The sequence below is a fragment of the Leptonychotes weddellii genome, chromosome 3 (assembly GCF_054177405.1).
Source record: "Leptonychotes weddellii isolate Sample4059 chromosome 3, ASM5417740v2, whole genome shotgun sequence".
Taxonomy (NCBI): domain Eukaryota; kingdom Metazoa; phylum Chordata; class Mammalia; order Carnivora; family Phocidae; genus Leptonychotes; species Leptonychotes weddellii.
This window is the reverse complement of record NC_138371.1, coordinates 111,146,757-111,161,520: the sequence shown is the minus strand read 5'-3', so window position 1 is coordinate 111,161,520 and position 14,764 is coordinate 111,146,757. Positions and strand designations below refer to the sequence as shown.

Here is a 14,764-nt window from a genome sequence, read left to right as displayed (position 1 = left end):
AAAACCTAGTCCCAGAATCAATCATCATTTTTTTAAGTTTAATTTCATTTTAAGTTAAACTTCATTTATTTAAGGTAAACTTCCCAAGAGACTACTGTAGGGGTCCACGGAGCCCTGTAAAAACCTGAATGGGAAGCTAAGGACCCTCTCCCCACAATGTACACATTCACAGAAATAAATTTATTTATAGCGACCAAGGGAGTCACAGAATCTGGAACAGATTTCTGGGCCCCCACTCCACCACCGATTTTGAAGGCTTTGTACTGTATTTATTCTATTTGTAATCTAATTACTGGTAAAGGTTATAAAGTGTGTCAAATCCAGAGTGTTTAGGTATGGAAAATTACTAAACTGAAGATTTTAAGGTAATATAAAGAACTAGAATAGTCTAATACTATTGACAAGCCACAAAGAAACCATTTTTTTTTTTACTGATCAATTAAGTAGATATGTAAAATTAATAATAAATGGCTTGAGACAACAAAGCTGCTTTGGAGTTTTAACACTTAATACCTTATTGTTATAATCTGGAATGACTGGGTGTGAAGGGCTTTACTATATGGATCAGTTCAGGGTCGCTTCTATAGGGATTTATAGCAGCAGCAGCTGATTTGTGTTTCTTTCCTTGCGACTTACTTTAATGACACCCAGCAAACTGTCATATTTTATTACCCCCTTCTAGGAGTGGAGCCATTTTTCATTGCTTTTTTTTTTTTAGTAAAAACAAAACAACAGAAATTATTGTCTGTCAAAGAGGACTCAAACTTGTTATTCCCAAAGATAAAGTGACAGAGTAAATCAAATATACACTTTAAGGAGATCCTCAACTACCTTGGCAATAAACTGAGAAGTAGATTATTATAGATTATCATATGTATGTGTGAGCATAGTGGTAGTTTATTTATACTTAATTGAACAATATATTCACTTATACTAGAGTATAGGCTAGTCTGATCGTTGGAATTCACTCGAATAAATACTGCGGAGGTGAAAATCTACAATGGATAGGACTCAACATAGAACTGAAGTTTGAAATGTAGAATTTCTCCACGAATTATCAAGCATGGAGATTCTTCACATAGCCAGTGGTGACATCAGTTTACAACTGCAAACGTTTTGCCATCCTGCTAAATTGGCCTGGTTTACATTGCCTTAGGGCTGGGGGAGCATCAAATATGTGGTATGTTGTAGTGGTGTGTATTTTGGGGAGTGGAAATGACCTTGCTAAATCATAATACCAAAAGGAAAGGACTATAAAATAATGTAAAATTTCTGCTAAACCGTTAAAAATGGTCAACCAGAAACCAAAATTGCCACATGGCAGAGAAAAGTTTAATCCTTTTATACTTAAAGAGCAGATATAAATGATTAAGACTCCCAATTCAACCACCACAGGACGGAAGGGAGGCCCACAGTGCTCCTCATGCTCCTTCTTCACATACCTTTCTCCCAGTCTCCGTCTTCAAAAGACTCCCTTCTCAAGAGGGATGCTGCAGTTAGAACTCATGATCCTCCCAGTCTCCTCTCCCAGAGAGAACTCATCATAACCTGCAGTTTATCTCCATCACTCTGTGACTCCAAGCCTCCTGGGACATTAAACTCTAGATCTTATCTCTCCCAACCTTCCACTCCTATCCAGCACTTAACCCAGCCCCCACCCCCACCCCACCAGCATCTTCTGGGATGCATGGTCTGTCACTGACAGGCCTTCCCATGTCCTCAACTTCCTGAACACTCTCTTCCCTGCCCTATGCTAATGAACTCTGAACATCTGTTGAAGAAACCGCTCCCTCAACAGCCCTGTCAGGTGTTCCTGGCTCCTTGTTGCCTTTTCAACCACTGTTCCCCCATCTTCATTATAACCCTCCAGTGCCTTAGAAGCACAAACCTTTTGAACTACTCACTTTGCTCCTCTCCCTGCCATCGCCCATTTTCATGGTCTTCCGCCTTTTCTTGAGGATTTTAGCTCCTGGCTTACTGTATATTTCTTTCCACCAGGACTCCTCTGCCATTTAAATGACTTTGCCTTCCACAGAGACTATGCATACATTATCCTGGCCTCTTGATTTATCTACTCACTTTGCATGGACTTCTCACCCAATGCTCACTTGGCCATGCACTTCCCTTGCTATACTTCAGACCTTGTTATCACTGTTCCCAAAAGCTCAATTTCAAGCACACTAGTTTCTAACCAGCTTACTTGCTCCACTAATCCCACTCTGACATTCTTTGAATCCACTTCCAATCCACTGAGATCTGCCACCACTTTTTAAATGCTCATCACCTGTCTTATGTCCCTACATCCTTCCTTATCCATCACTATCATCATTTTCCTTTCCTAAAACCTTAATTCCTTTTCTCCTCTGTCTTATTTGCCTGGCAATACCTTTAACCTTGGATGAATCCAACTTCCCACCTATTCTTTCTTTCCTGAGCAGCAAATGTGATTGGAGAAAAAATAAACAACCATCTTGGCTCATCTCAGTTAAATTTATGGCCACAAACTTCTGGTGGATTCTCGGCACTGCCTAGCAAGCTATGCTATGTCCCTGTTCAATTAGCTCTCAAGACTAAAAATTCTAACCTCTCCTCCTCAATTTTCAACTCCTCCTCCCCTCATACTCTCTGCTGGTAATTTTACTATGTCCCTGAGAAAATTAAAATGTGACCTTTCTCACTCTCTAATCATCACATCTCCTAATATCTGTATCCATATACTTTGTCTTCCCTAGTATTAAAATCAATTAACTCTTCTAGCTCCTAAGGTCACACCTCCTTTTATATACTGGAGCTCAGCCCTGGAGAAATTTACTCCTGCAACTGTCCTTCCTCTCATCTACAACATCTATAGGAGCTTCAGGTCCACACATACACATACTATGACATCGCCCATCTTAAACACATTAAAAACGTTGATCCCACATTCCCTCACCAAGAACCAGGTAAATGTTTCAAAAGGGTCGGTCTCCGTCTGCACTTTCTCATCATCCCTTCACTTGTCTCGGCTCCACTGAACTGTCCTCACCAAGTTACCAAGGAGTTCTCAATTACCAAAGCCAATGGTCAATTCTCAGTCCTCATGTTACTCTAACTTCTCAGCAGCATCTGACAGATCGGTATCCTTCCCTCCTGAAGAAAAGCTTTCTTGATTTTCAGGACACCACACTCATGTGGTCTTCCTCCCACGGCCCCTCTTGTTCCCCAGAGCTATTTTAACTCCCTAAATGACCCCATCCTTTATTGTGACATTAAATACAATTCACGCATTCATAATTCCTAAATGAGAATCTCTAGTGTCCGCCTCTCCTGAGCCCCAGAATTGCAGATCCATCTTCCTATTAAAGTGTCTCCATTGGGAAGTCTAATAGGATAGGAACCTAAAATACCCAAAACTGAATGAATGAATGCTTTCCTTTAAATTTTTTCCTTCCCAAGTCTGTCCCATCTCAGTAAACGGCATGACCCATCTACTCAGGCAACAAAACCTGAGATTCCTCTTTCTGCCCCATATCCAACCCATCAACATATCCTGCTGGCTCTACTTTTGAAATGCAGCAGTAATCCAGCTACTTTTTAACACCTCCACCGCTCACCCTAAACTCTGGGGAGGCTGTAACAGACTATTGCTTCTATTCACACTGGTTGTACTCATTCTCCACACTTCAGTGATCCTTTTAAAACTGAGACTAGATCATGTTATGCCCTTACCCAAAACCTTTCAGTGGCTTCCATTATTCTCAAGCATAGACAAGGTCTTCGCTATGGCCCACAAAACCACACAAACGCTGGCTTCTGCCAACCTCCTTAATCTCATGTTCTCTTTCCCTTTCTCACTGCTCAGCCATGTCGGCCTTCTCCCTGTCCTCAATCTTGCTAAGGACCCTCACTCCTCAGGACTTTTGTTCTTCCCAGAATGCCCTTCCTCCAGTCACATGTCCAACTCCCTAACTTCACCAAAGTCCCTGCTCAAATGACACCCACCTCCAAGAAACTTCCCAAGTGCATTCAGTATGAATTCTCCCATCCGCTGATGTTTAGTGCTGACGTTATCTAGTCAATCCTCATTATTCAGATTCTGTACTTGTGATTTTGCCTACTTGCTAAGATTTATTTATAACCTTAAAAATCAACACTTACAGGGGCACCTGGTTTGGCACAGTTGGTTGGATCTCAGACTCTTGGGTCTCAGCTTAGGTCCTAATCTCTGGGTTGAGATCGGGCCCTGCGTTGGGCTCCACCCTCAGCATGGAGTCTGCTTGAGACTCTCGCTGCCCCTCTCTACCCCTGCTCTCTCTCTCAAATAATCTTAAAAAAAAAAAAAAATTAACATGCTTTTGTGGTCATTATGGACACCCACAGAATCATCCAACACATATGACCCCAGTTGAGGTCTAACAACTCAACACTGCCTTTTTGATTCAGCTCTCATACTGTAAATACATATTCTTTTTACGACATATTTAGTGCCACATTTCTTTGTGTGTGTGCTTTTGGTTGATTTCACTGTTTAAAATGGCCCCCAAGTGCAGTGTTAACTTCTGTCTGGTGTTCCTAAGCACAAGAAAATTGTCACTTGCCTTACAGAAAAAACTCATGTGTTAGATAAGCTTCATTTGGGCATGACTTATAGTGCTGTTGGCCTTGTATTCAATAGGAATGAACCAACAATATATATTACATAAGGTGTCTTTAAACAGAAACACACAAAAAACAAGGTTATGTGTTGATCAGCTGACAATAATGTTGTGACCAGAGGCTCACAGGAACCTAACCTTTTATTTCCCCTAGGAGCAATGGTTCAGTATTTCATGTTCATAGAATGCTCTCGGAAACTTTACAGAACCACCACAAATAAGAATCAACTGTATCTCCTATGACTACTTAACATTATATATGTACTTTCTTGTTTAGAAGGCAAGTTCCTCTAAAGAGCAAAAATTTTTTTTTTTTTACTGCTTGATCTCTGAGGTTTATTACAACACTGCTCGGTACTTAGCAGAAATCTAGAAATACTTAAATAACAAGGATGAACAAGCAATTCTTCAGAGAAACTCAATTGGCCAATAAAGTCATAGAAAAAGTTATATAAACATGTAACTTTATTATATGAAGTTATATTTAACCTCACTAGTAATCATGAAAATGCAAATAAAAACAGCCAAGGTTTTTTTTTCACCCTCAATGCTACTACTTGGTGGTGAGGGTTCAAGAAAGCCAATCATGCAATCATTAAAAGACTTTAAAATGCGTATCCTGTGATCCAGCAATTCCACCCCCAGAAAATAAGACCTGGGTCTGTGCAAAAACTTAACAATAATTGCTGTGGCACAATTAATAACAAAACGGTACAAATCATCTCAAAATCTAAAGACTGGTGAAACAATGATAATCCATACAATGTTAATATAACATAGCTATCCAAAAGCTGTCAAAACTATGATGGAAAAATGCTCATTAAACATTAAGATCGTACAAATAGGTACAATAGAATTTTTAAAAGTCTACATGTATAAAAATATGAAAATGTTTGTAGTAATTACCACTATTACCAGTAGTTAAAATGGATGATCCAAAATCTTCATATTTTTCTGTATTTGCCCAATTTCTCCTGACAAACATGCAGTACTTTTGTAATCAGAAAATGGGGGGGGGGGCGATTGGGAGTAAATTGACAAATCAATCATGAAGTGCCGAGTCCCTGGCAAAGTAAATATCCCAAGACCGCCACCCTTAAAACCTTAGTAACGGTTCCTACTAACTCCAATCACTACAGCAGTGGTGCTGTTCAAGCATCCAAACTTTAAATGAAAACTGATAGGTGGAACACATACTTCTAAGCACTGTAGTAACCATGCTCCTCAATCCCAGCTGTACAATTTACTAAGCTCTGTGCTCTTTATCTGTTAAATGTGATAATGGTATCTCGCTCACAGAAATGTTGGGGTTTTAATGAATTAGTGTTTCATACAAAACAGAACCCATATAGCAAGCCTAATAAGCACCTGGGTATTATTTTCTCCCAAAACAGAACTGTTGGATGGTGTCCCACTTTCCTCGCAGAAATACCATGTGCTGGGAGAAAGAGGGCATTTATGATAATGTGAACTCTTATTAACACAAACATAGATTATTTTCCTGTTAGAGATCATTTATTAAACGTGTAACATTACTTAGAGTTCTAGTAACAAGGTTTCCTGCCATCTTTTGTAAGTAGAGAAGTTGTATGGGGGGAGGTTTACATTCCACAGCACTCAACTATTATGTAAGAAACAGGCTTAGGGTCTTAATATGATCACAGAACCATTACCAAACAGTCACACATTCTATAGTCCATATACAATGACTTAAGTTTGTACAAACTAGTGTTTTTCCTAAAACAGTGTAACCAAAATTAAAATGTAGAAATTTAATGTACCCAACTGTAAAAAATGCCAGAAACTAGACATTAGTTTTCTAGTTTTCATTCTGAAATCCTCCTTGTCCTATAATACAAAATGAAGCAAACAAGGAAAACCAGTTTTTGATCATTTTAATTTGTAAAACAGATTACATGCTTTGTGAGTAGAACCAAAGGAAAAGCCTTCAGTAGCTTACGTTTTGTTCACGACAAGGCCAGTGTGTAAACACTACTTAATAACATACTAAGTTTTTCCAAGAGCAATAATAAATATTAAACTAAAAAGAGGTAACATGCACTCAACAACTCTCAAACAGATATTCATCAAAATGAGGTAAGTCTAATGTGTCATTTGCTAAAGAATTTAATGAAGTGGAAAAAAACTCATCAAAAATATCAGTCTTCATGGAACTTTCCAAGTTCAATGTCCTAATGCAGACATTATTTGTCACTGAGTCTGGCTGAACTTCACATTGATTTTTCTTGCTGGGGCTACAGTAATTATGGTCCTGTCTCAGATGTGTGTTTTGGGGAATATCATTTAATTCAGTAGACACTGGTGCTGGGATGTGGTCATCTCCCATTTCTAAATACCTAAAGTCAGCCTCCCCATTTTCTGAGTGCTCTGTTGAGACAACAGTTGTAGGAGACAGTAATTCTGCTAAAATTTCCTCATGACTTTGACTACTATATGGAACCGTGGTGCACCCAGATTTATTATCAGCAGTATCAATCTGATACTGTAGTTCTTTTAACAAGTCTTCTATTGATTCACAATCATTTGGAGACCCACAGTGGGACACATGTTCTAAATTTTCAGTTGGAGGTGTTCCTTTTTGGGGGGAAGACATAAGAGCAGCTAATTTCTTCTTCTTTGCCTTAAGTTTTTTAAGAAGTTTTAGACGAAGTTTATGAATCTGACCCTCAACTGAGTCTCCGTGGTTTGCTGGAGAAACACCATTTTCTTTTACACAAGAATCGTGACTGTGGTGAGCTCCACAGGAGGGGTTTTCACATTTCTTCAAAGCGTCTGAATCAGCAGTAACACTAGCACATACACGGGAAGTCGTGCTACCAGACGATGGATGGCTTGATGGAGGGTTACTAACTGTAGGAGGCTTACTTGCACACCTATTGGCTTTCCTGGATGCCCGGTTAGCCTTTTGGTTTATGCCTTTCGTTTTAAAGCCACCAAAATTACTTGCCCCCTTAACTGAAGGCTGCAAATCAGTGACAGTGTTTCTATTATGAGCTGAAACACAAGGTGGCATAAAAGAAGCACCCTTGCTTAATAAGCCTTTAACCCAACTTCCTACAAATGGTTTCTTCTGAGTTTCTTTCAGAGATGAATTCTGTACTGACTTCGCTGTTATGGTTTGAGAAAATGCCACAGTTTCATTTTTTTTCAAATTAGATACCTGAGCTATAACAGCTTGTTCTGGTTTTAATTTCTCAGTTTTGGGTGAAAGATATTGTTTTAATGGAGTGTCCTTCTTTAGGGCAACTGTACCCTCAACTTCTACTGGCTTTACTCCGTTTATAGGGTCAGTAGCATGCGTAGTATTCACAGGCTTAGTAATTACGGTGTCTTCTGTACTCGGCTGTGCCAACTGCATGTTTGCCCCTACAATTTGAGATGGCAAGCCTACATTCGCGAATTGGTCTTGAGTAAGCTTTTCAACACACGGAGCTGATACTAAAGAAGCCATTAGTGACTCTTCTGATTGCAAGGTATTGGCTTTGCCAACTCCTGCATTTTCTGCCACAGGTTCCTTTTCTAAGAGAAAACATTCAGAGTTAACCTGTATTTCTTCAAGTGTCAAAGACAAAATATTACTGTCAACCCAACCTTCTGGGCCTGAAAGTACATGATGCCCACGCGTCACAGATGCACCCTGTGAGAGAGGGCTCGGTGCAACTGCCGTCCCGGTTGTGCAGGGCGGCTCAGCAGAGGCAGCGTCACCCCCAGAACACCATGTTGGAGCGGCTGGTTTCTCATCACCGAGAGCAGCCTCCTCATTAGCCTTTTTAAGTGGAAGGCAGGCAGATGCTTTATCTGTCACATGAGATGTTTTTCTTTCCCAAATAACAATATGTATCTCTGAAGCAGGAACTTCAAATTTCTCACGGCTTTCAGAACGTAGACCTTTAAGGTCATCACATTCCAGCCAACTTCCTGGAGGATGAGGAAAGTTCAGTAAATGAGGTTAGACATTCAAAACCCACCAGCCGAGGTTCACTTTCTTCTGGCCATTTTAACTGCTCTATCCCTGAATATCCACCAAAAGAGAACACTCAAGAACATGGCCTTATACTTTTGTCACCATTTTTCTCTGCCAAGGTTAAAGTCCTTATTTGGCTAATAAAAGTTATAGACTAACATCCAGAAATTTGAAAAACTGAGATAGTTTTTACCCTTTCCTACAATACCCACAAAAATCGAGAGAGAAGTCTATTTAATTTTTGTGACTTAGAATATAGTATATCACCCAATTTATCCAACAACATCAGAAAATGGATTAAATTTTTCCATATATATGAATTTTCAAGACAAATGGAAGCCTGTTACCCTCAAGTACCCACATTTGTTTCAATTCTTATTTCAATTCAATTCTTCTCTTTTTTTTAGTTAAAAAAAACCTTAGAGGTTTTTAGGTGTTTGCTTATTTTATTTCTGAGCTTCTATTTTCTCATTTGTCAAGTGAAAACGAAGTGATAGATTACAAGGGAAGAGGTTAACCTCCTCTACACACAAAAAAAGCCCCAAGAAAACCATTCACTAAATTAATATGGATACACCCTTATAAACCACACGAACCTACTATTTCTTCTTTTATACCCATTAAAACTTTGAGACTCTTTTGTTTGCTTACGTCAGTGGTTCACCACCACACATGCACATTAGAATTACTTAAGTCACATTTGGGCCTAATCCCCAGAGATCGATTCAATGACAGGGGAAAGCCAAGACATTTTTTATAAAGTAACCGTGATTTTTATATGTTGTCAGGGATGGAAACCATGTAACTATCTAACCTACCTGAAAAGGATTTCAGATTCCCTGGAATATAGTAAAAAATTAAAATAAATAAGTTGCTTGTTTAGTTTTTGCTTATGTTATTGAGAACCACTTCCCCCCAATTCTGAAGTAGGGTAAAACTTTAAGGTGACAGTATTTATAACGTGAGTTTTAGTTTGCAAAGTGCTTTTACAACACATTTTTGTGTCATCCACCCAAACTATCCCCAAGAGGAAAATATCAAATATAAAAAGTGTCCAAACAATAGAAAAGAGAAAAAAATATCACAGAGACCCCTTACCAACAGCCTAATATGACACTTTACGGGGCTGAGTGGTCTTGTTTTTTTTTTTTTTTTAAAGATTTATTTATTTATTTGAGAGAGCGAGAATGAGAGAGAGAGAGTACATGAGAGGGGGGAGGGTTAGAGGGAGAAGCAGGCTCCTTGCTGAGCAGGGAGCCCGATGCGGGACTCGATCCAGGGACTCCAGGATCATGACCCGAGCCGAAGGCAGTTGCTTACCCAACTGAGCCACCCAGGCGCCCCTGAGTGGTCTTGTTTAAGACAAAGTGAACATTGTGAGAAAAACAAACTCACTATTAAACCGTATTAGATACGTGAAAGGAAAAACTTAGCAAAAATTATGAGCCATACTATTTAACCTTCTACTGAAAAGTTTAATTATTTAAATAAAGGCTTTATCTTAAATTATGAATTTCAGATATTGTTTCACAGTTCTAGAAATAGATGTTTACTTTTCTTTTTTTCAATTTTTTTTTTCTTTTTAAGTAGGCTCCATGCCCAATGTGGGACTTGAAATCACAACCCTGAGATCAAGAGTCACATGCTCTACTGAGTGAGCTAGCCAGGCACCCAAGAGATGTTTATTTTTATTTATATTACTAACATCTGCAAACTAAGCAAAATTTTTGTCCTTTCTCAATTAAAAACCTTCAGTACGATGCACTTTCTTTTTAAAAGCAGTACATGGTTACATATCTAAAAAAATCAAAATCGCCACCATTCATTTTTCTATACTGACCATGTATTTCTCATGGAGTAAAAGCAAACATACTAAGTGGGAAAAAGCAAACTGTAAACCAACAGTATTATATGATCTCCTTCTCTGTCCAGAAAAGAAATATGTATATGCATGTGTATACCCATACTTATACAAAGCAAAGATAGGAGTGATTCTAAACTAGAGTGACACAGGAGAGGAGGGGGCAGAAGAATTAAAGGCAAGGGCAAGACATGAGAGGAAAAAAAAGAGTCAAGGCAAAGTTTGCCTTTAAAAAAAAAAAATCTAGAGTTTGGCCTCTATGCCTATTATCATAAAAGAAAAAGGTTTAAATACTTACCATCCGCATCCAAAATCCATGTTATAAAATGATTATTTGCTTGGTACTGAATTACAGAAGTTATTTGATAAAGACAGCCTTCAAAATGAAATGAATAGTGCTGCAAGTCGTTATGTGGCAAGCCTTCCACAAAGTGCAACATGAGTATGGGAGACACTCTGTGGGAGAGAAAGGCAAGTGAAGTCAAACAAATGTAACGCCCTGTGCCTGGTTACACAAAAGATGGTCTGAAGCAAGGAAGTCACACATAACATGTTCAAGGCTAACTGCACTAATTTTTCTTGAGAACCTCCAGATGTGTGCCTTAATTAGAAACGGAGAACTCACTCTATGAAGTATGTAACAGTAAACCCTTCTCAGGATGGTATCAGTGACAGTTGGAAGCCATCATGCAGTAAGGCTCTAACACAGACCATTAAGCAAAAATTGCTCTGTAAGCCACAATGCTGCTTTGGCTTAAAGATCTCTTGGTAACATAACTCTGTAAAATCACAGGGAAAAATCCAGGCCTTTTACAATTTTCTTGGGCATCTAGTGCCCAAATGAATTACTTTTGTTTTATAGGTAGTATGTGAAACAAAGTAATAAACCTAAGACACTGAAATAAACATTTAAAAAACCTCAACATGCTAATAATTTGGTCTATTTCACTATTATTTCCAGAAGCAAAGAGGTCCAACAAAGTAAAACTTTTACTTAGGAAGTTTAATTTGTACCTAAAACAGAGAAGAAAATACAACATAATGGCTGATGTACTATAAACTTTAAGACATCCATAATTTCAAAAATACACTTTATCATTTCAGTAACATACCAAACCAGAACATAGAACCTAATGATGGGCCTCAGATAACCAAATTTAACAAAGCTCTCAGGATTTAAGAAAAATGATGAATATCTCTTTTCCCAATATTTAAACAGCTGTCAAACTTACTTAGCTTATCAAAATTTATTCAGCTGAAATGAACTTGAATCAATGTCCAAAATGCAGATTATTCAGACTGACAAGGAATAATTAATTAGTAAGTTATCTCTTGTCAATCATGTTAGAGGAATAATCAAGTCTTCAAAATTAAAGTACCTATAAATAAAAAGTGCTGTAACACTGTCTATAATGCTAACACCCTTTGATTTTTATCATATCTACTTAATTGATCTAAGATACCACTGGTTATAACATATACCACTAGGAAAGAAAACTGCCAACTAAACTCTACCATGCCATCAATTCTTAGATGTTCTCCCATGTTAACATTTGAAGAGTATGCCTTTGAATCAATAATCCACAGAGAAACTAGAGATCTGTTCTCACAGCTGGATATGCAGGCTTAGGCACCTGCATGACTCTGTAAGTACTAATATTTAATTCTCCTGGTCTCATACGATAGATACCTTTTCAAGATATCTTCTAAGGCTAGTTACTAAAACACTCTTGTTGATCCCTAGACTACAAAAACTCATGAACTTCCTGCCTTCTTTATGTGAGTTAAACACAGAAAGTGTTAAATAGGCTGCATTTCTTTCTTAATGGCATATTTAAAAACTGGTGCAACTTATAAACGATGGCATCTTGGATTCAATTAAAAAGCATATGCCCCGCTCATCCTTTTCTACTTCATTTTCTTCTCTGGTCCCCTAGACTCTAGTGTCCTCTAAATGTTACAGGTTCCTCCTACCCATAATTCCAACTCATCTCATATGCAGCCTCTCAGCTGACGGCACAACTTTACTCCTAGCTTGGCAACAGATTTTGTTCTCAGGCTTCTTCCTACCTGCAATGCCTAGCATGTCAAAGATGATGCTCAGAGCTGAGAGGACCAAGTTAGGTACGGACTCAACCATAAAAAAATTGGATGGGATGGCTTAACAGAACTGGAATGAGAGTCACAAGAGATTTCAAGCCAAGATCCATTTGCATTCACCTCCCTAACTTTAGGTTAAACTCCTCCTATTATAAGGATCTACCCTCAGGAGAAGAGAGAAAACAGAAAACAGAGAAAGCAGCACACAGGGAACTGTGCCAACTGCCCTGGCTACCCACAGACAGCAGGGAAACACCAAATCCCTGTCCCACAAAGAGCAGCCAGTCTTGTGCAAATGGCCTGGAGGACAAGTGTTTTATTTCTAATCCCAACTAATGTAACGTAGTAACTCATATTTTAGAAAATGCAAATTTAACAATGTGCATATATGTATTTCTGAACTGTAATAATGTAGGCTTTAGGCAAAAAAACTGCAAATATAATTTTTAAATCTCATTATATTTTAGATCTAATTACATCACTGAACGATTTCCCATTTCAGATTCTATGACAAAAAAATGAAATATATGAGTAAAATCAGATGTAATTAAAATAATTAGAATTGGTTCATATTAATTATAACAAAATACTTCTTCAGAAAAACTCAACTGTTAAACAAAGGTTTACAACTATATTCTTCAGAGGTAAGTTCAAGGATCTCATAAAATAATAAAGCATTTTGTGCCACACAATGAAGATTTAAATTAAGAAACATTATTTTAACTATTTTATATATCAGTACTCCATCCAAACTTTTGTAGGGGATGGTTTAGTTTATCTGCTTGGAAGAAAGTCTCAAAATCATTATATTTAAAGATACTTTGATGACACTTTAATAAGGCCTATAAGCAAAGACCAGAAACATCTAATTTCTCTTCTTAGCCTCCCCTAACCTTTAGTTTAAAAAAAAAAAAAAAAATCACTGTTAAAAGCGAAGGTTTTTAAATTTTTTATATATTCTTTAAAAACGAAGTTTAAATAAATAAACTTTTCAAATGACAATCCAGGACAGCGTGTGACCGGACTCCTAGAGGTGATCATGGCAGTAATGAGGTTCATTTTAGGAGTTTGTGAAGTAAAATTAAATCAGATTCTAAGTTGGTGCTCCACATCACCATGCTCTGAATATAATTCCTAAATAATTTACTTAAAGTAGCAGATCTGAACTTGACAGATCTCATTCATCTGATTTATCAATGGACTCTTTCTAATGGGAACATATTAGAGATGTGGACTGCCTGAGACAAGGTGTTCAGGGAACTTACAACACTATTAGCTTTTAGAATGCTGTAAGGTGGAATTATGCATGATATCATGATGGGCCTAACTACTTTTAAGTTATCCTTAAAAACTATATTAAATTTGTTTCTAAATTCCATTAGACATCAACAAATCAAGAACATGAATTTCAAAGTAAAAAACTACAGAGGACTTTATAAATACCTTGTCATTTAAAATTTAAATGAAATCACATACTAGTTCAATTTACTTTTGAATATAGTAAATGTCCAAACTATAAATTCTGCTTATAAATTGGCCTGTTAGAACTCTAAACACATTTCACATTGAAACACTTAGCGCATACACTGCCAAATCAGAGCACAAATCTTTAACGTAAGTAAAGCAACATATTTGTGTAATTAAAAACTGTATGTTGCAATGTGACCAATTAACAGATCAAACAAAATAGTAGTATAAGTTTATCTTCAATGTGGGCTTGAGAAAAAGCAGGTATAATTGTTAGATGAAATTACATACACCAGGAAGCCTCAAGTAACCCAACTGTCCAGTACAGGATGGCAGATACCCACAACCTGCTACCCTTCTACCTCTTTCTCATCAAGGACAGGGCTTAAACAAAAAAAACAAAACAAAAAAGGGCTCCTACAACACTCCAATCTCAAAGTTTGAAACCCCACACAGCCAACAAAGACTATGGACTTCAGCTTAAAGGTACCTTCTCTTCTTTTCCACTCAAATGTTCCAAATGATAGTGAATGACCAAAAAAAAAATGGTAGTAAACCAAAAGGACCAACAAGGGAAAGGAGACATAAGCAAACAAGAAAACAACAAATATTTTGAAAGCAAAAAGCAAACGGCAAAGTGGTAACTTAGCAGAATGGATGAAGTGATGACATGAGTGCTATGGAGTGGGCACACTGATGAGAAGAACTTATACACCT

The 14,764-nt window shown here is 37.7% G+C and overlaps 2 protein-coding genes across 7 annotated transcripts in view; one reads left to right on the top strand and one right to left on the bottom strand.

The window, feature by feature from the left end:
• HSPH1 (heat shock protein family H (Hsp110) member 1) overlaps nucleotides 1–14,764 on the top strand; it is a 467,085-nt gene that overhangs the window by 411,227 nt on the left and 41,094 nt on the right. The window lies entirely within an intron of this gene.
• USPL1 (ubiquitin specific peptidase like 1) overlaps nucleotides 6,514–14,764 on the bottom strand; it is a 33,348-nt gene continuing 25,097 nt past the window's right edge. For all 6 annotated transcript variants that reach the window (XM_031036023.2, XM_081814797.1, XM_081814798.1 and 3 more), the window contains 2 exons: nucleotides 10,779–10,936; nucleotides 6,514–8,573 (listed from right to left, as the gene is read on the bottom strand). In XM_031036023.2, coding sequence (XP_030891883.2) covers nucleotides 6,697–8,573; nucleotides 10,779–10,936 — 2,035 coding nt within the window. In that variant the 3' untranslated portion in view covers nucleotides 6,514–6,696. The remainder of the gene's footprint in view (nucleotides 8,574–10,778; nucleotides 10,937–14,764) is intronic.